Genomic DNA, 22,145 nt, shown 5'->3' with positions numbered 1-22,145 from the left:
CGACCCCAATGGCCCCTCCTACAGGTGGTGAGCCCATGGGAAGGGAACCAGTTTGATATAAAACAATTATATACAATATACACATGTAGGGGGTCCTGGCTCCAGCTTTCCATCATTTAGGGGGTCCTTGGCCTGGATATCGTTGAAGACTCCTGTAATAAACCATTAAACAACTATATCGACTATCGGTATTGGTAACAGCATGAAGAAGCAGGAAGTTACTGGTTATTGGTATCAGTACCAAAAAACAGTTACCGTGCATCCCTAATTAAAAGTAGCTCATGTGTCCCTTGAGCTTTAGAATTAAAAACCTGTAGCATTGTTTTTTTAATCGCAGTACTCAAATTACTCAAGGTGTCATGGTGCGAAGTCTCAAATTACTCAAGGCGTCACGGTAGGAAGTCGGATGTGAGTTGGACTGGACCGAAGAGCAGACTGACGCGGAAGGAGTAGATTTAGAATGGTTTATTGCAGTTTGGCTCAGGATAAGGATATGCAAGGCGAGGTGGTGGACCGTCGGGAACAAGGAGCGAGCAGGAAGCGGCAACGGGAGCAGGTGGAGTAGCTTGGCGGTGTGGCTGGTGTCGTCATCGAGACGAGGAAGGCAAGGAAGGAACACTGGAGACGCAGAACAACGGGTGAGTTCAGATGCCGGTCGTAGGATAGTCACTTTCATACCACAAAACCTGGAAGTACGAGAGGAGAAGGCTGCAGAACTTGACAGGCTTTAAATGCAGGCAGTAATAAGCGATGCTTGAAGACGGTTGTGTGGCCCAGGTGATGCTGGTGAGAGAGCGAGGGGAGAGAGAGAGAGAGAAGGCGCAAGGCGCCACCCAAGCTCCAAAGGAGCAACTGCGGGGCATGGATCATGACAAGGACTCGTTTCAACCCGACTAGTGTTTGATGTGCGGCATTTTTGTTGTGAAAAACATTTAACAAAGGCAACATCAACATTTCGGAAATATTTTTATATCCCCAAGCAAATTTTACCTAGATTCATTAAACACAACCAACATGGCTTGAAAATATTTTATCACACAAATACAGGTAGCCCTAGAATCTCTTAAAACAAGGGACATTGGTTTCTTAGCAACAGCAATATTTTTCCTGGGTCAATTTGACCCGCAATGTTTTGTTATACAAAAGTGTCTTGTTGACGTGTTAAAATATTTAAAATGTGCATTTTCATTCTCTGGCGAACCACATAAAATATACTGAATGCTATCATACAGTATATTTGCTATGTTGCCTTGACAACCTATTATAAAACCATTTCCCTTTCTTTAACTACCTTACTTATCAAGATGCGTCACCTAAGTGTACACCCTTTTGCACACCCTGCCTCTCCTTTAGCCATACTCCACTTTTGGACTTCAACCTTTTATACTGTGAAATTTGAAGCAACCTTATCATAGACTTGTAGCCCCACGACTCGAACAGGTTTGTACATGTCTTTGCTTTGATTGTTGTTGTTTTTCCCTGATTCTAAATTGTTGGTGGAAAGTTGTTATAAAAAACATTATTATATTATGAAGGAATTTAGCTCATTAGAACAGAGGAGATCATACTGTATATGTACACAAATAACATTTGGATGAGACACTGTAAATCTTTTTGTAATATTTATTTTAAAAACAATTACAATGGGAAGACAGACGCAATGCAAGGATTTGAAATTGATCACATTTGTCATCAAACAAGCTATTGAGCATGAATTTCATGTTAATCCTCACGTAATGTTTGTTTCTCTGTAACAGCACAAAGGTTCCCGGCTCAATTTGACCCATGGCTTGTTTAATCTCGAACTGTCAAAAACTGGGGGAAAAAAATCCCAATAACCATTATTTTTATCTCATTATTAAACAAATTACTAACCATTTCACTAAATATTTAGTGCATTACCTCTCAAAGATCATACTTCAATGAGTAAAATTCACTTCTCATTTAAAAGATTTATCAATGGGTCATTCGAGGATGCTTAAAATTACAGCAATTTGCTACTAATTGTCCACGATTTATTTGAAAGTCTGTAAATTGAATGTTATGAAAGGCTATTTATGGCATTTATGTTGTATATTTTAAATTATTTAAAGGAAATTCCTTTTATGCTGCTGTATTTGTGTTGCATGCATTAAACAGTATACTATATAATCCACACAATGACACGGGGGGCGGAGGGGAAGGAGACTGGATTGATACTTCATGTCACTGTGTAGACTCACCTGATACTTCAGTTAGATTTGACAAAACCAATGAAGAAATAAATTGGTGGGGGAAAAACATCATGACATACTTGATTTTAGTCTGAATGGCATACCCCACTCAACTACCAAAGAAGTAATTAGTTTTCCTCTATGTTTTATTTTGTTGGTAATTAGATACAAAAAGGAAAACACCTATCTATCGATATTAAATGTCTTTTCAAACATTATTAGAATATATTTTTAAATTTACATTGTATATCAAATCTTATGGCCCTGACTGTAACACAAGGATCCAAAACATTTTGTGTGTTGTAAAGAAACAAACCCAACAGGAGGGTAAAATATTAAAATTCAAGTACTATTTTTGCAATAATAATAGTACTAGGTAATCGTCGAAGTAACAGCACCCTCTCCAAGTACTCCAAAAAGGGTGGGTACTCTGGGCTGCTGTTTGGTGCATAAGCACAAACAACATCAGAACCCATCCCCTCACCCGAAGGTGGTGGGAGGCTACCCTCTCATCCACTGGGGTGAACCCCAACATACAGTCACCTGCTTGTCGCCTCTCATCAGACACAGCTGCTGCTTTCAGATGACTATTTTGTAATCATGTAACAAACCAATAAACCATCCGTGTATGTTGAAATGGAAACTCCCTGACTATTTGGACCTTTGGACTCACATATCTTATAGTATAAAGGCTAGCCACGTATGTGGGTGTGTCAGGAGTAAAACAAGATCTCAGAGGAGATCTGAGTGAATACACACATGCAGAATACGCGGTCATAACAACTGATATGTTATCCGGTGAATTGGCATGCATGCTTGAATGGGAGCCATCGGAATGGACTAAAACTGATTACTAATAGTGTGATTGTTTGTTGTATTCTTATTAAGCTAATTCAGGACCGGAAGAAAGACAAGACGGTGCAAAAGGCGTCCATCTTCCTTGCGATGGTAAGGCAAAAAACACACTTTCTGCTCTAAAATACAATTCTTTTGTATCGCCCATACTCTCTGTGATCATTTCCTGGTAGGATGTGGGGTTGTTGGAAATCCCTGCCGAGCTGTCAGCAAGGTTTCGCAGGGCAGCAGGTGATCGTAAAGAAAAACACTAAAGAAAATGTTTTGACAGGTTGTAATTTCAATTTTACTTCCTTAAATCAGGGCATCGACATGCAGCAATAGTGACAGAGGTTGCACCTCCGCAAGTAAAGGCAACACACAACCTCACTCTGCCTCAAGATGTAGACAGATACCCATTCTCTCACTATGCCAAGTCCATACTGAAGGTCAGTAAGAAGACTCTCTCTCACACGCGCACACAAACACATGCGCACACACAAACACACTATTTAATTTTTAATATCGGACATCTTTCATTCTTCTTGGCCTTGCTTGCATTTTTGTTTGCAAAGTGTTTCGTAATCATATCTTCCTCTTTGTGAATTAATAATTTACTTGTTCTGGCATTTGATTTGTTCTTGCTTTGTTATTGGTTTGGCCCTTCGTTACTCGAGCTGTTTGCCAGGGGCGGACCCAGGGGGTGGCGAGGGGTGGCCGTGGCCACCCTGGAATAAAAGTCGGCCACCCCAATGGTCACCCCCCACGTGTGTCGGCAATTTTTGTTTCAAAAGGACCACAACACACCAAGGAATAATGGTAAAAATTCCATTCGTACGCCACCCCAACCCCAGTCAACGTTGACCAACCCACTGAAAAGTTTATGGTTGTGCCACTGCTAATTGCAGCAGAAAATTTCTCAAGCTTAAGGAAAATGTGGTTTCTTTGTAAATGTTAATAGACTTCTGTTCAGATGATATATGGACAGAAGTACTGCAAAGCAACCAGTGTTGGTGTCATGGGAAATGCCCCCCTAAATGAGTTCCTGTGTCCCCCTGCTCCCTCTTGTGAAGTGTTTTGTGCCAAACTTAATATTTTTGTATATTTTTTCTACTGTATGTATAAATTTATTGATTTACGTCGCTCGCAGTGAGCTAAAGAAAAAGGAAAAACTAATTAAAAGAGAAAAATAATGTTGATTATTTGCCCGTAATGGTCATGTCACATCCTTTCAAAGTAGCACACTCATCTGATAGTGATGCCTAGTGAACTAACTGCTTTCAAAACTGCCTAACCTTTGCCGAGTCCATGGCAATTTGCAAGAATTTATTTACCACTCTGAGAAATGTGTTTTAAGGCCATTGGTGCACAATGCTTCATAAAATTAAAGGTCCTATTGTTCTAGCTAGTGTTGGAAAGGGATGTAGCCTCAAAATGCACAACTGAGTTGAAGGACACTGTCACATATAGAAACGTGACCAAACTCACCACTTACAACTCTACTCAAGCTAAACCATGTGTTTAATTTATTTTGCCTGCTTGGCATTGCCTATTTATAATGCTTAATTCACAAAGGTTGAACTGGTCGAAGACGTTTTATCTTATACACAAAAGGCTTCTTCAGTTCCAAATCTTAAGTGTCGAGTCTCCCTATATGTATATACAGGTATGCCTCTGGAGGGATGTCCCCTGGGGGGTGGTTATAACAGAGTTTTTGTTCTTGTTGCCCGGTGACTGGTGAAGGACCAACCTGCATACGAACCGGTCAATCATCTGCCTGGTGGCAAAGCAGCCAACCTTCCTGAGGAATGAGACAATCTTAAGGGGATGTCAAGAGTCACTACACAACAGGTGTCAAACTCAAGGCCTGGGGGCCAGATCCAGTCTGCCATATTAGTTTATGCGATATGGACATCACAAGAACATTGGACAAACCAAATGCACTGCTTCAAGTGTTTTAGGACAGTTGCGAATTGTCAACACCTGTCCAAAGAAGGCTTTAAAAAAAAAAAAATACATACAGTATAATACAAAGTAGATTATACTGACAGACAAATCAATAATATATACAGATATTTAAAATGAGTGTTATACTCAGTAATTTTTATGTTAAGCATCTAAATGTTCATGTGAGCAGCTCTGCCTAGACAAACATTTTAGGATTAGTCTCCTGTCTCAACTTGATGGAGAGCAAATTCCAAAGACTGACTTCAAAACAATGACGGCACAGAACTATTCACACATTTAAAGATGAGTTTCAGTATACTAAAATTTACAGTTTTATGTGGCTCGTGAGCATTTTATGTGCCCCGTAAAAGCAAATCACGTGTGTCAATTTCCATGATTCTTGCTGAACTACGTACCAAAATATCAAATTGTTATATGTAGAAATAATACTGTAATTTTGACATTGGACAGCACATCTGCCTCACAGTTCTGAGGACTGGGGTTCAAATCCCGGCCCCGCCTGTGTGGAGTTTGCATGTTCTCCCCGTGCCTGCGTGGGTTTTCTCCAGGGTACTCCGGTTCCCTCCCACATTCCCAAAACATGCGTGGTAGGTTGATTGAAGACTCCAAATTGGCCGTAGGTGTATATGTCAGAATCAGAATCAGAATCAGAATCATCTTTATTTGCCAAGTATGTCCAAAACACAAGGAATTTGTCTCCGGTAGTTGGAGCCGCTCTAGTACAACAAACAGTCAATTTACAGAACACTTTGGGGACATAAAGACATTGACAAAAAACAATTGTGCAAAAAGATGCAGAGTCCTCTAGCACTTAGAGCAGTTCGAACGACTAATATTGCAATAGTCCGGTGCAATGACCATTGTGCAAAGGGCGCTGAGACTTCAAGGAGTGTATGCGGTTTAAAGTGACAAGTAGTGCGATCATCTGGGACAATGTCGGTTGTGCAAATGTTACAGATACTCCTCAATCAGTGTGCAAATGGAGCAGATGCTACTCTGGCATGAGTGGCCAGTATATGCAAATAGTGCAGCATGGCGAGACAACTACAGTGAGTGCACAAGTAATAAATAATTGGCCCCACAGAAATGTGACAACGAACTCAAGTCAAAAAATTGCCAGCTTGTTGTAATGGAATTATAGGTTAGGTGTTTAAGAAGTTGATCGCAAGAGGGAAGAAGATGTTGGAATGTCTACTAGTTCTAGTTAGCGTTGATCGGTAGCGCCTACCTGAGGGAAGGAGCTGGAAGAGCCGGTGACCGGGGTGCAGACGGTCCGAGAGGATTTTGCACGCCCTTGTCTTAGTTCTGGCAGCGTGCAAGTCCTCAATGGTGGGTAGGGGGTTACCGACAATCCTTTCAGCAGTTTTGATTGTCCGTTGCAGTCGGAGTTTGTCCTTTTTTGTAGCAGCACCAAACCAGACTGTGATGGAAGAACACAGGACCGATTCGATGACCGCTGTGTAGAACTGTCTCAGCAGCTCCGGTGGCAGGCCGTGCTTTCTCAGAAGCCGCAGGAAGTACATCCTCTGCTGGGCCTTTTTGAGGACGGAGTTGATGTTGTTCGCCCACTTCAGGTCCTGAGAGATTGTAATTCCCAGGAACTTGAAGGTCTCGACGGTTGACACAAGGCAGCTGGACAACGTGAGGGGCAGCTGTGGCGAAGGATGCCTCCTGAAGTCCACGATCATCTCTACCGTCTTGAGCGTGTTCAGCTCCAGGTTGTGTCGCCCGCACCACAGCTCCAGCCGCTCCGCTTCCTGTCGATATGCAGACTCGTCACCGTCCTTGATGAGGCCGATGACAGTGGTGTCATCTGCAAACTTCAGGAGCTTGACAGTCGGGTTCGCTGAGGTGCAGTCGTTCGTGTAGAGAGAGAAGAGCAGCGGAGAGAGGACACAACCTTGGGGCGCCCCAGTGCTGATGCTGCGTGTGGATGAGGTGGCCTCCCCCAGCCTGACCTGCTGTGTCCTGCCCGTCAGAAAGCTGTAAATCCACTGGCAGATGGCAGGTGAGACGCTGAGCTGGAGAAGCTTGGTTGAAAGGAGTTCAGGGATGATGGTGTTGAACGCTGAGCTGAAGTCCACGAACAGGATCCTCGCGTAGGTCCCTGCACTGTCGAGGTGTTCTAGGATGAAGTGCAGTCCCATGTTGACTGCATCATCCGCAGACCTGTTCGCTTGGTAGGCAAACTGCAGGGGGTCCAGCAGGGGACCTGTGACACTCTTGAGGTGGTCCAGCACGAGACGTTCAAAGGACTTCATGACCGCAGATGTCAAAGCGACAGGCCTGTAGTCATTCAGACTAGAGATTGCAGGTTTCTTGGGGACTGGAATGATGGTGGAGCGTTTGAAGCAGGATGGAACTTCGCACATTTCCAAAGATCTGTTAAAGATCTGAGTGAAGACTGGAGCGAGCTGGTCCGCGCAGACTTTGAGGCAGGATGGGGACACATGGTCCGGTCCTGTTGCTTTGTTAATCTTCTGTTGTTTGAAGATGCGTCTCACATCCTGTTCATGGATGGTTAACGCAGAAGTCAGAGGTGTGGTTGTGGTCGCGGGTGCGGCCGGGTGGGTGTGTGGAGTGAAACTGTCCTTTTCAAATCTGCAATAGAAGGTATTCAAGTCGTTGGCTAGTGTGCTATTGTTCTCAGCTTGGGGGGATCGTCGCTTGTAATTAGTCAGCGATTGGAATGCACGCCAGACTGATTTCGAGTCGTTCGCGCTTAACTGTTTTTCCAACTTTGCTGCATAGATCCTCTTTGCAATGTTAATTTCTTTAGTAAGCTGGTTTCTAGCTCGATTATACAGGGCCCTGTCCCCGCTCTGATATGCATCTTCCTTAGCTTGGCGAAGCTGCTTAAGTTTAGCAGTGAACCACGGCTTGTTGTTGTTGAATGTCCGAAATGACTTTGTTGGTACACAAACCTCTTCACAGAAACTGATATAGGATGTGACAGTGTCCGTATATTCATCCAGGCTGCCAGCTGAATTTTCAAAGACACTCCAGTCTGTGCAGTCTAAACAGCTTTGAAGTTCCATCTTTGCTTCATTGGTCCACTTTTTGACTGTTTTCACTGTAGGCTTCGCACATCTAAGTTCTTGCTTGTACGTCGGTATTAAGTGAATTAAGCAGTGATCAGACGAGCCCAGGGCTGCACGAGGTATAGCACGGTATGCGTTTTTTACCGTAGTGTAGCAGTGGTCCAAAGTATTATTTTCCCTGGTAGGACAGTCGATGTGCTGCTTGTATTTAGGGAGTTCGTGGTTGAGTTTAGCTTTGTTAAAGTCCCCGAGAATAATGAGGGGTGAGTCAGGGTGTTTTTTTTCAATTTCGTTGACTTGTTCGGCGAGCGTTAGCAATGCGGCGCTCGTGTTAGCTTGCGGTGTGATATAGACTCCAGCCAGTATAAACGATGCAAACTCACGTGGCGCGTAAAATGGTTTACAGTTCAGAAACAGCGACTCCAAATGCGAGCTGCAGTGTGTGCTGAGCACCGTGACGTCCGTACACCATTTTTCGTTTATATGGAGGCATATCCCGCCGCCCTTCGTTTTTCCCGATGATTCCATGTCGCGGTCCACTCGATGAATGTTGAAGCCGGGAAGCGTGACGGCGCCATCGGGTACGGCGTCGCAAAGCCAGGTCTCCGTGAAGCAAATGGCCGCGGAACGTCCGAAGTCTTTACTGGTCTTTAACAGAAGATGAAGCTCGTCCATTTTGTTGGGTAGGGAGCGTACATTCGCGAGGTGGATCGACGGGAACGCCAATCTGTGTCCTCTCTTGCGGAGTTTCACCTGAATTCCGGCTCGTTTTCCTCTGTGGCGCCGCTTCCGCATCCATGCGCCGAAAACCGCGGACGCCGCTCCGGTGAGTAACTCGGGGAAAAAACTGAGCGGATTTTCGAAAGTTGGTGACAGAAAGTCCGGAGTAGCCTCCTTGATGGTTAGCAGGTCTCCCCTTGTGTAAGTGAGTCGTGTAAGGTCTCCAAAGACGGACGAAAAACACAAAAACAAAGACAACACTAGAGAGCGCGTTACCGAGGCGGCCACACTGGTAGGCGCCACCTTGACATCTTGCCTTGCGATTGGCTGGCGACCAGTTCAGGGTGTACCCCGCCTCTTGCCCGATGATAGCTGGGATAGGCTCCAGCACGCCCGCGACCCTAGTGAGGAGAAGCGGCTCAGAAAATGGATGGATCACATTTCTTGTCCAGTGTTTTGACGTATATCTGCTGTTTTTTTTAACCAAACAAGTCTGCTGCACTCTTAACATGCGGCTTCTTGTTTAACGTCACTTTCCTTGAATCAAAACGTGTCCAGAGAACGGATGTTGATCCCTTTCTCAGGCGCTCGTGCCAAATTTTGCTGTACATGCTTCTCTAGGCATGACTGATGCGCATAATTCCACCAAGAGTGACTGAGAGGCTCACACTGCAGGGAGTGCTGGGCGCCGCTCCTTCTTCTTTAGGCAGTTTAATGAAGCCTTAGCCATCCGTTCGCCCCCTGGTGGCTGGGTGACTAGGTTGAGAAATAATCAGAATCATTTATTTGCCGAGTATGAAAAAAAACACACAAACAATTTTTGAGGATAGAGTTGATGTTGGTCTCCCACTTCAGGCCCTGACAGAGTGTAATTCCCAGCAACTTGAAGCTTTTAAATGGTCATATACTGTAATTTTCCATGTTGCATCCTGACACATAGTGGAAACTAACATAAAATGATTCTGGGGATTGCTCCCTTTTGCTGTTAAATATCACCTTCAACATACCCTAAAATTCAAAAGAAATCTGTTCGTCTGACAAATTTGATCAGTTTCAAGCATTTCATTAGACATATCACTGCCTAAAATGTACATGAAAAACTTTCCAAGTTTATAAATTTATGTTTTCAACTATACCTCAAATCATTGAAAGCAGAATTTTCAAGCATTACCATTCCATACGGGATTAAGGCAACATCAGTAACCTTCTAGGCAGCTAAACAATCTTTACAGCCGAATGGCGAAACTAAAATACAGCTCAAACATAAAATAGAAAACATTTCTTTGGTTCTTTTTAGGGATGGAGTGTATATTGGTTTGGATAAAAAAAAATATATATATAAAAAATAAGCCTGAAACGATACCTGCATTACTTCCGGTTTAGCGTGATTAGTTTTTGTCTGGCAGCTGCCTAGGCACACGAAAGGGTAGCTCGGGGCACTGGCAGGGTGCCCTCTGGGTAACCCTTTCTATGGTCCCTCTGTAGAACAAGCACATGATGGGGGTTGGGGCTCTGGCTCTTCACAGCTTGCGAAGGAAGTAGAGTCACTGTTGAGCTTTCTTGGCCAATGATGAGGTGTTGCTGGTCCAGGAGAGGTCATCGGTGATGTGCACTCCCAGGAACTTGGTGCTGTGCACTCTCTCCACCGCAGCACCGTTGATGTTCAGGGGAGCATGCTGGGAGTGCAGTCTCCTGAAATCCACAACAATCTCCTTGCTTTTTTCCACATTCAGGGAGAGATTGTCGTCCATGCACCACCCGGCCAGGCGGTTCCCCTCACTCCGGTGTGCAGTCATAGGTCAGCAGGGTGAGAAGAGGGGGCTTAACACACAACCATGAGGGTCCCCCATGTTCAGAGTGATGGTGCTGGATGTGTTGCTGCCGACCTGTACTGCCTGCGGCCTCCCTGTCAGAAAGTCCAGCAGCCAGTTGTACATCGAAGTGTTGAGCCCCAGCTGGTCCAGTTTATAGATCAGTTGTTTAGGCATGATGGTATTGAATGCTAGGCTGAAGTCTATGAACAGCATTCATATGAGTCCTTAAAGTCCAGGTGTGTGAGAACAGAGTGGTGGGTGGTGGAGACGGCGCCATCGGTTGACCGGTTGGACTGATATGCAAACTGGAAGGGGTCCAAGGAGAGGGGCGAGGGAGGACTTGACCTGGTGCATGACGAGCCGCTAGAAGCACTTCATCAGGATGGCAGCGAGCGCTACCGGACTGGTAGTCATTGAGGCAGGAGGGAGATGACTTCTTCAGGACCGGGATGATGGTTGTGGCTTTGAAGCACATGGGCACTACACCCTGACTTAAGCAGGTGTTGAAGATGTATGTAAAGACATCTGTGAGTTCAACCGCACAGTCCCTCAGAACACGACCAGGTATGTTATCTGGGCCCAGGGCTTTTCGTGTGTTGATCCTGTTGAGAGAGCTTTTCACGCTGTCCCTGGTCAGTGTCAGCACCTGGTCACCAGGAAGGGGTGGAGTCTTGTGTGCAGGGAGGCTGTTGTGTGCCTCAAAGGGAGCAAATAAGTCATTCAGCTCATTTAGCAGGGAGGTGGAGCTGTCGCATTTCTGTGGTGAGGGTTTATAGCCCGTAATGGTCTGAATACCTCGCCACAGACTCCTGGTGTCACTGCTGTCATTGAAGCGGTGGGCGATCTTCCTGGAGTACCCCCTCTTGACCTCCCTGATGCCATGGGACAGAATGGCCCTCGCTGTCCTCAGGCCCTCCTCATCCCCAGACCTTCAGTCGTCTGTAGACCTCCCCCGAAAGCCATGGCTTCTGATTCCCATGGACAGTGATAGACTTAGTGGTGGTGACATCATCCATGCACTTGCTGATGTAGGCGGTAACAGTCTCTGTGTACTCCTGAAGGTCTGTGATGGAGTTGTAGGTTACAGCCCGTTTGAACATGGTCCAGTCTCCGGTGACAAAACAGTCCTTCAGTGCCTCAAGGGATTTTTCTGGCCACACTCGTACCTGTTTTCTTACTGGTTGGGGGACTTTAACCAGTGGTCTGTAAGCTTGCATTAGCATAACAGTGAGATGGTCTGAGGCGCCGAGGTGGGGGAGGGGAAGGGTCTTGTAGGCCTCTCTCAGGGGGATAAAGACATTCTCCAGAGTGTTATTTCCCCTTGTTGGAATGTCAATGTTTGAGTACCTAACCCTAACCCTCGGAAACACAGCCTTGGGGTCAGCATTGTTAAAGTCCCCCGGCTAGGATGAGGAAACCATCTGGGTGGGCCGTCAGCTGTTCACTAATATGATGGTATACCTCATTCAGTGCCTCACTCCTGTTATTGCTGAAGTTTAGAGGATTATAGACTGCCACAAGCAGTATGGCAGTGAATTCCCTCGGTAAATAAAATGTCCGGCACTTGTTGCAGTGGTGGTGGTTGTGATACCCTATGCATGGCCCAAGGACCCAGATTACAAATGCATAAACTACCACCACACTCACCAATTTTTGCGTGTTCGTTTTCTCTCAGGAAAAGAGTTTACTCCAATGACTCACACAGGTTGCAATTTTTATCAGTTTATGTTTCTCAGAAATTCAGCAAATCATGTTGACAGAATTCTAGGCGTTTTCCTCTTGCCTAAAGCTGAGCCTCACGTCTGCAACACCCCCCTTCCAGCACAAGCAATGGAAGGGGGGCGTTGTTCCTCCTCGCAGTTGGCTTTTGTCCCGGTCAGCTTGACCTGACATCTCCACCACTTCGTCTGATGGATGACTTGTTTTTTCCCGTAGCTGTCAACTAAAACATTCCGTAGCCCTTCCTCTTTTTACTGTTCTTGACAGGCTTTATGTGGGTGGGCACTGTGTCACCCACATTTGTTTGATGAGCATGAACTCATTTCAATGAAAGCTCAACATTGTTCATTAATAATGACTTTTCCACCTAAAGTTGTATAAAATATAGAGCGAACTGTGGCTTCTGTGACGTGACTAGTCAGTCTGGTAAAAACTTGCTCGGAGCAACTTACCTTTAAATGTGTTCATAAATGTTCCTTCACAGAAGGGTTTGTCTGTGCCGAGGATGACATGGTGTATGGCATCCTGCTCAGGTGTCTTTCTCCTTCTTCTTGACATCTTTGCTACAATAATATCCAGAGAACAAGCTGAGTAATAAGCGATGTGAGCAGTATTATTCAAGAAAATTAATCCATATACATGCGTTCAATATAGTCTCGTAGATTAGTTTAGTGGATGCTCATTCTTTGGTCAAAACTATATGACTACACAGTCGTTGGCAGTTTACCAAGGGAAGCAAACTACATCAGCACAACAATCTAGTTTTCACCCGTTCTTTTGTGGTGATTTAGCCTTCGTGCTTGAATGGGACACTTCATTAGGGACAGCGACAAGTGAACGCGACCGCGTATGTTATTTAAAAGCTTTGTTATTTGGAGAGGCAAACGAAAATATTAACGAGGTGTATAAACTACATCCATCACTCCAATAATTTAAGAGAACGTGGTTTGTTTTATTTATCTCGCCACGACGACGTAGCAAGTGAATGTAATGTGAACACTATGTGTCACAAGTCGCGGCGGCTCGTGGTTTCACTCGTTACTACGGCAGAAAACCAATGATTCGCGATTTTTGTTTTTGAATATATCAACAGTTGCTATGTGGTTTTAAGAAATACATTAAACGGCGACAATGTCAATACTCTCTTGGAAATGCTCTATTTTCTGACATTTTCGCTGGATAAAATCGTCCACAGTCACACTCGATCATTCCCGTTTGTCTGCTAATAAGGGAAACCTTTCATCGACTTCATGACAAGTTTCTGAAGAAAAAACAAAACAAAAACATAAGCTTATACGGGCAGGAATTTGGTGTTCAAGTCGACCCCCTACTAATTACGTTATGTTAACTTCGTAACTTGCCCTAAAAAAATAGCGCAAATAGAACGTTATTTGTGAGAAGAGCAGTCGAATAGGTCATGCTCTTGAATCATTTCTTTCATTAACGTATTTGTCAGAACATTTTAGAGGAGTTTGAAGTGCTAAATCTGTGATTTCTTGAATAAAATCCCCCCCATACTTTTTGTAGTTCATACATCACAATATAACTATCACTTACCTATTCGGCAACTGGGAATCCATACGAGTCCAGGCAGCCATTAGACTCCAAATGATTCACACCTCTTAGCTTGAGCGTCACTGCGACCTCAACAGTCAAACGTTGACCAGGATGGTAAAGCGTCTGCGTGATTGACCTCAACTGCAGCCAATCAGTGACCAGCAATGTCAGCCAATGAATGGCCCTCATTTTGTGTATAAAGACTGAAGAATTGTGTATGGGATTGCAAGACTGCAAGGTACCGTTGGTCGCGATTAAACATTCTGAGCACACACTGCGACACACTAGAATTCAGGTTTCACATGACTCGAATTGTGACGACACACTGGGACAATTTGAGAAAAGGCGGTAGGGAGTCTGAACCATGCTCAGGTGTGGTTCTACACTACTTTACTTGTGAGGACATGGCGTTTGTCCTCACAAGTAACCCATGTCTTCATAGTGTATGTATGTATTCAGATGAAATGTCCTCATAATCCAGTGGTACAAATGCGCGCGTGCGCACACACACACACACACACACACACTCACATACACTACATATAGTTCTTCTGATACCTGTTTACAATATCTGTTTGACTGTCATCTTTTAACATCACTGTCAGAAAAATTACATTTTGGGCCAAGTTCTGAGGATGGTATTAAATGTGATTTATAAAGGTTATTGTCCAGTACAGTGTTTATTGGAAAGCACTGAAAAGGAATCATTGAGCAAATGTAATTTACTTTTACTTGGGGTTGGCAGTGGCTCATTTTAAAGGACTTAGAAAGATCATAGTTCAAATACAGCTGTGGACAAATGTAAAAATTGCAATTAGTTGTTAGAGAGATGCTAGTCTGTTTCCTGGCTACTGTTGAAGTGACCTTGATCAAACGGGCACCATCCCCAGCTCGGGAGGTGAGGCACTGTTTGTGCACCCCTTTCACTCACACAGCTCTCCTTGCATGCCTACATGTGTGTGATTTGGTTTAATGTGTGGTGTGCAGCACAAAAATAAACAGCAGTGTGAGTTTACATTTCCCCTTGAATAATTATAATGAGTATAATAGATTTAATTTAAAAAATTCCACCCACAGGATACATGGTGCCAACCTCAGGGAACCCCTATCCAAAGAGCGCTCACCCCTCTTGAACCAGACGATGCCCGCACTGCACTGGAAGTTTATAAACTGGTATTGGAAAGATGGCAACATATTACAATCTGTTGTTCCTGTCATTCACAATTTTTAATCCACTTTTTTCTTAGATCATGCGGTTCACAGGTGAGACAGACCTCAGTGACTCGCAGGAGCAGATTTTGGGAAACTACATAATTGAGAAAGGCCAGAACCAACCTGCCTTAAGGGATGAGATCCTGGCCCAGTTGGCTTACCACACATGGGGTCTGAGTGAAGAGCAGCGTAGCCTGCAAGGCTGGTTGCTTCTGGCCTGCTGCCTCTGTGCCTTCACTCCATCACCAGTACTGGAAAAACCCCTGCTAAAGTAGGTGGAATATTTGTGTTGACCTTTATTTCGGTTGGCAAAGACCTTTTGCCACATAACCCTAACTGAATATACACTCAACATAACACCATTGTTGAGGAGTCTATGGGAAGGACTGTATGACGTCACTATATGTTCCATTTGCCCCCGGGGCATCAGTTAAGACACACTTGACAGGAGAGTGAAATTTGTCTCTAACTACTTTATTTTTGTTGTAAGCACAGATAAGTTACAGTAAAGGAATGGGTTTGCGGATGATCGGAGGGTAGTATGGCACAAGCACTGAGTGTGGATTATGAGGCGTGTGTTTTTACGCGTGTGTTTCTGTAATAAACAGCAAAACAAAGAGTCCAAAATACCATCCTTCAGTATGATAATCAATACTGCAATGATATAAAACAGTACGGTAGTTTTGAGTCGTAGTTTTTAGCATCCCAGACAGAGAGAGAGTCTTAATTGGTGCAGATTTTAATGGACATGTTGGTAAAGGAAACAGGGGTGATGAAGTGATGGGTAAATTGAGTGGGCATTCAGGGTAGTCTGGTCTGTCTGAAGTGAGCCAGGAATTGAAGCTGTTGGACCTGGCCTGCTTGGGTAGGTGATAAACGACACTTGGCACGGGCATGGTGCTTACTCACTTGGTCATGTAGGTAAAATCTGCCGGCAGCTAGGCTCTCCCGGAGTCTGTCTACTAGCTGTCTGGCTTTCTTAGGCATAGGCAGGCTCTGTAGTTGTTTGTCTACAAAAGAGCACCACTCTATGGAGAAAATCAAGTCCTCTGCTGGCTGGCTATGTTAATATACCTGGCATTACAGGCCAATCATAACACACCAGGGACTACAGGTTATGTTGATCAGTAGAACTTGCCACTGGAACACTACTGAAGGGTCATCTCTGCTCAAGTCACACCAGACGAATGAGGGAATGGTCTGTAGGGAAGAGGCGGACTTGATGGAACATCCCTTTAAAATCTGTGCTAAAGGCAACATGTTTTGCACCAGTCAATCAGGATTGCATAGGTGACTATGGTGCGGTCGCCATGATGGAGAAACACTCTGACACCCTACAGTAAAACCCTCTTGTCCTCTTGTGGTCCGTCTATGTACAGGATCTCAGTGGCAGAGCTCACTAAACAACTGTCCATTCTGGTCGATGGTCTATAGTTAACTTCATAAAGGACCTGTAGATGTTTCCCTTGGCACAGGCCGCAGGGCTTCTAGTCACACTGTGCTGCTTGGTGAGGCCTTGCACTGAGCCAGCACCTCTTGTTGGGTTCATCCAGTCTGTGAGATTTTCTTTGGTCAGCTTTGTGACTTCTGCATACCAGCATTGGAAGTGCTCCTCATTTTTAGAGAAGGGACAGTAGACTTGGCTCTCTCCCTTCTTTGCCTTGAAGCCTCCCATAGGTCCTCCTCAGGGCCCTTTGATCTGTGGAGGACAGTAACAGATTATGCCGATCAAAGTCTTGACACCAGGATTTATATTAGAGCAGTTGGACCGGATCAAGCAGAGTGGGAACAGTCCTTGGCTCACGTAAGGTGCATTGATGGAAGTTTGCTTGTTGCTCTGGAGGTTGTTAGCTTAGCAGTGTCATCACATGGGACTCATAGCAAAGTTTCACATCACCATCAGTGCCCAATGTCTTTGTGAAATTTATAAATATACTGTGATGTACAATGGTTGAATTAAAAAAAAAAAAAACACATCGGTGGTCCGCTGCCCGTGCCCCTCCCTTAGGGACTGGTCGGGGTGCTTCGGTTGGGCTTGGTACTTTCCTAGTTCCTGTGGGGTCGGTGGCCTCCCCCTGGTTGGATGCCCTGCTGGACGGGCTCACTTACTTGGCCCCACCTTCTTGGTGTAGGGGGGCGGGCCACCCTTCCTCAATGTGCTGGCTCAGCAACTCCGTACACCAGTTGACTAACATGCATGTGATATGGTGTTCATTCCCTAATAAGTTCAATAGACACGCTATAGGTTTTTAATTGCTTGTGCTGGGACCACTAAAAACAACACAAGTTATACTAACATATAAACATACAGGTTCTTACAGGTGTTTAGACACTAAAAAAGAATCCCACCACACCACTCATCAGTAGCACTTCCTTGCTCATTGCCAACATCCTTCCTGCCCTTTTCTGTCCTCTCTCATCTTGTTCTCTTGGTTAGTTATTGCATGTCCTCACAGGGTGCCCCCACCCCAATCACAAATAATAACACGATTTGACTTTTGTAATGTTACTTGTGTTCAAATATCAAGACTGTCTCACTATTGTTCTGCTGTGGTTGTCCCCCCTATTCCCGTTGTGCACTCTGTCCCTCTGTCTGTCCCCTAAAACCCTTTTCTGTCTGGCTGCATTTTCAATAAACATCAGAATAATTATCTGCCGGGGTTGGTGGTGCGGAAGTTGACTGTGATGCGTCATGGCGGATAGCTTATACTGTAGTGTATAATTGATCCATTGAGCTGGTAACTCCTCACAGTCCGGTTTTTCTGGCCATTTTGGGGTGTCAGGCCAATCCTCTTCATCCTCAATGTGGACAGGATGGGGGTCACAATGGCTCACTGCATGTGGCATAGCTTGCTAAAGTCTGATTACTGTCTTGGTTAGCCTCCTCATTTCAGGCTGAACTTCACACAGCACAGCCACATCAGACCACAGCTGCAGATATTGTGCAATGGCAGCGCACATGGAACATGCATGGCCAAACTTAATGCAGATGTGACATTCTAAATAAGTCCTTAAACATATGCTGGATGTAAATATGCACAGCAGTCTCAAGTACACTTCACTATAGACACTTAGCTTACAGGATAATAACATCATTGAGCACAATAATAAATCCAGAAAGTTTCTCGCAAGCCAACTTCAAAGTGAAGAAAAAACACTAATTACAACCATACAAGATTCAAATGGCAAACTTACTCAATCACCACTGAATATTCATGATATATTCTACAACTACTACAGTAGCTTATTTTTATCCCCCAATAAACCGAATAAAAACGACACTTTTTTATCAATAACCTAAAAATCCCTCAATTAACTTCAGAAAGAGTTTTTGGAGGCCCCATAAACCCTCGCAGGCCTGAAACAATATGCCAATAGTGATGGGCACGGCAGTTCTTTTGAGTGCACTGAATCATGCGAATCTGTTCATTAAAAAGATTTGTTCAAAAGATTCGTTCCCCAAATCATTCACTTCTTTTTCACAAAATCCTCCAAGTGCTTCCTCATTCAGTTAATGATCCATCCCTAAGGTTCACGGTCATGCAACACATTTACTGAAGGTTGTTGTCATGTATTGTAAACTAGGAAAGGCGGAGAGATGATATAAAAAAAAAAAAAAAAAAAAAAAAAAAGATTTCTGATAAATTATCACCTACCTATGTCTCTCCCAGCAAGCTCTCGAACACCCGGACTTCGGTTGTGAGTCGTGAACATGCATGCAGCGAGCTCGGCTACCGACCATCCTTTCGCATCCCCTGATGTCCAGCTAGGCTCTCGCGAGCCGGCGTGACTTTTCTGCATTCCACCGCGGTGGACAGCGTTGCTGACACCAGCGCCCGCCAGCCGGGCTTTCTGCTCACTCACCTTACTGTTATTGTCATCTGATTTGTGGAAGGCGTCTTTGAGTGTCTTGAGAAGCGCGATAGAAGTTTAATGTGTTGTTATTAATATTATGAAATAAAAAGCTTTAATAATCACGAGACACAGAGGGAATGATATGTATGTGTGTACGTACATACATTTATTATTAATTTACATTTATTTTAAATATGTGTGCTTGACTGACTCAAAACTTAGCCGTTAGCTTGAAACTGCTAGTGAAAGGACTTGCGGTTAAAATCACTCATGGGTTCGTTCACTGCGTAGTACGTCGTTCCTTACGCAAACGAATCACTCCTCATACTAGTACATCGCTCCTTAGCGGATCCAAACGAAGAAGTTCAACGAACGAATCACTCTGCAGTTCTTCAGTTCCTCAGTACACCAGTTCACTGAACGAATCACTCAGTTCACTTAAGTACCTCCCCTTAACGAATCATTGATCCATCCATTTTCTGAGCCGCTTATCCTCACAAGGGTCGCGGGAGTGCTGGAGCCAATCCCAGCTATCATCGGGCAGGAGGCGGGGTACACCCTGAACTGGTTGCCAACCAATCGCAGGGCATATATAAACAAACAACCATATGCACTCACATTCACACCTACGGGCAATTTAGAGTATTCAATTAACCTACCATACATGTTTTGGGGATGTGGGAGGAAACCAGAGTGCCCGGAGAAAACCCACGCAGGCACGGGGAGAACATCCAAACTCCACACAAGTGGGGTCAGGGATTGAACCACGGGCCTCAGAACTGTGAGGCAGACGCTCTAACCGTGCTGCCCTGAACAAATCAATTTTCGGTTATTCAGTTCCTCAGTACACCAGTTCACTGAACGAATCACTCTTCAGTTCCTCAGTACACTGAACAAATCACTCAGTTCACTTAATCCCCTCCCCTGAACGAATCACTCTTCAGTTATTCAGTTCCTCAGTATACCAGTTCACTGAACGAATCACTCAGTTCACTTAAGTCCCTCCCCCGCTTGCATGGCGCTGCCTGATGCTGGCTGCTCATTGCTCATTCGTCGAAGTGAGTGACAACGCTGGCGAATCACAAATCACATGGCAGTACGTATAATGAAGTCCTGTGACCTTCGATCCCTCAGGCGGCACTGCATCAAAAACCGACATCAATGTGTAAAGGATTTCACGACATGGGGTAAGGAACACTTCAGAAAACCAATGTCAGTAAATACAGTTCGGCGCTACATCCGTAAGTGCAACTTGAAACTCTACTATGCAAAGCAAAAGCCATTTATCAACAACACCCAGAAACGCCGGCGGCTTCTCTGGGCCCAAGCTCATCTAAGATGGACTGATGCAAAGTGGAAAAGTGTTCAGTCCACATCTCAAATGAGTCCACATCTCAAATTGTTTTTGGAAATTGTCGACGTCGGGCCAAAGAGGAAAAGAACCATCCGGACTGTTATGGACGCAAAGTTCAAAAGCCAGCATCTGTGATGGTATGGGGCTGTGTTAGTGGCAATGGCATGGGTAACTTACACATCTGTGAAGGCACCATTAAGGTACATACAGGTTTTGGAGAAACATATGCTGCCATCCAAGCAATGTCTTTTTCATGGACGCCCCTGCTTATTTCAGCAAGACAATCCCAAACCACATTCTGCATGTGTTACAGGAGCGTGGCTTCGTAGTAAAAGGGTACTGGTACTAGACTGGCCTGCCTGCAGTCCAGACCGGTCTCCCATTGAAAATGTGTGGCGCATTATGAAGCGTAAAATACAACAACGGAGACCCCGGACTGTTGGACAGCTGAAGTTATGTAATGGGAAAGAATTCCACCTACAAAGCTTCAACAATTAGTGTCCTAAGTTCCCAAACGTTTATTGAATGTTGTTAAAAGAAAAGGTGATGTAACACAGTGGTAAACATGATCCCGTCCCATCTTTTTTGTAACGTGTTGCAGCCATAAAATTCTAAGTTCATGATTATTTGCTAAAAAAAAATTAAGTTTATCAGTTTTAACATTAAATATCTTTCTTTGTTGTGTATTCAATTAAATATAGGTTCAACATGATTTGCAAATCATTGTATTCTGTTTAACACAACGTCCCAACTTCATTGGAATTGGGGTTGTAGAACCACTATTTTTCAGAACGGTGACAGAGACAAAAGATAAAGGCTTAATTAGAAGCCATATGAACACAGCTGCAATAAAACTACTACTGAAACCAGGAAAAGACCCCACTCATCCAGCTAATTACTGACCGCTGTCACTAGGCTTTAACCAACAGAGCAGAAAATAATAATAATAATAATATAATAATAATAATCGATAAGACGTTGTCACCAAACAGGTTTTATTAAAGGTCGGCGCTCCACCAACAATGTCAGGTGACTGATAAACCTCATAAGTATGTCTCAGCGTAATAATCTAAAAACAATTGTCTTCATCGCGAGATGCAAAAAAAGCTTTTGACAAAGTTAACTGGTCTTTTCTTTTTGCAGTACTTCACAAATTTGGCTTCAGTGATTCATACACAGTATGTTGACTGGATCGCGATGTCATACTACTGTTAGGAATTCCCAGCAACACCCGGGAGTTGCCTGGCCTGCCTCGCATGTAAAAAGTCCTTGATGGAATTCCTACTCCTCGGTTCTTTTAATGTTTGGTGGGGATCTTGTTTCTAAATAAGAATCTTGATACATTAAACTTGTCTTTTGAGTATTTAATACAACAAAGTCAACTACACAAATTTACAAAGCTCGGTCGGGTGAAAGCATGAAAACCCACGGGGAGAACATCCAAACTCCACACAGGTGGGGTCGGGGATTGAACCCCGGACCTCAGAACTGTGAGGCAGACGCTCTAACCAGTTGTCCACCATGCCGCCCTATCACAAAGTAATTGTTGCAAAAAATAACAATGGCCGTTGTAATGGACATTCTATCGACATTCTTATTCAGCGTTATCCAAATGAAGATTGACTCAAATCCTGCAGCCACTTGGTCTACTAATTTATACTCATCTGGTACCCCGCGGGGTACTCCAATGGCGTCGACATACACCGTGCTCCCGTTCGCTGGACCGTGTCTACATTGTCGAGAGGGGTGATGGCGCGTGTCCACCCCCAAGGAACTGATCCACGTCAAACACCTGTATGGGAGACGAGGGAACCCAAGCCGCACGTTCCACCCCAGTTGAGGTGTACCGTATTTTCAC

At 44.4% G+C, this 22,145-nt stretch overlaps 1 protein-coding gene across 1 annotated transcript in view; it reads left to right on the top strand.

Moving 5' to 3' along the window:
• The first annotated feature begins 750 nt into the window (after positions 1 to 750).
• myo15b (myosin XVB) overlaps positions 751 to 22,145 on the top strand; it is a 97,037-nt gene continuing 75,642 nt past the window's right edge. Inside the window, exons 1-6 of the mRNA XM_061664044.1 lie at positions 751 to 786; positions 3,102 to 3,161; positions 3,242 to 3,299; positions 3,372 to 3,496; positions 14,944 to 15,039; positions 15,114 to 15,349. Of these exons, the coding sequence (XP_061520028.1) occupies positions 751 to 786; positions 3,102 to 3,161; positions 3,242 to 3,299; positions 3,372 to 3,496; positions 14,944 to 15,039; positions 15,114 to 15,349 (611 nt within the window). The remainder of the gene's footprint in view (positions 787 to 3,101; positions 3,162 to 3,241; positions 3,300 to 3,371; positions 3,497 to 14,943; positions 15,040 to 15,113; positions 15,350 to 22,145) is intronic.

The sequence above is a fragment of the Phycodurus eques genome, chromosome 19 (assembly GCF_024500275.1).
Source record: "Phycodurus eques isolate BA_2022a chromosome 19, UOR_Pequ_1.1, whole genome shotgun sequence".
NCBI classification, from domain to species: Eukaryota; Metazoa; Chordata; class Actinopteri; order Syngnathiformes; family Syngnathidae; genus Phycodurus; species Phycodurus eques.
Note: the sequence above shows the minus strand (reverse complement) of the source record. Positions and strands in the feature narration are given on the sequence as shown.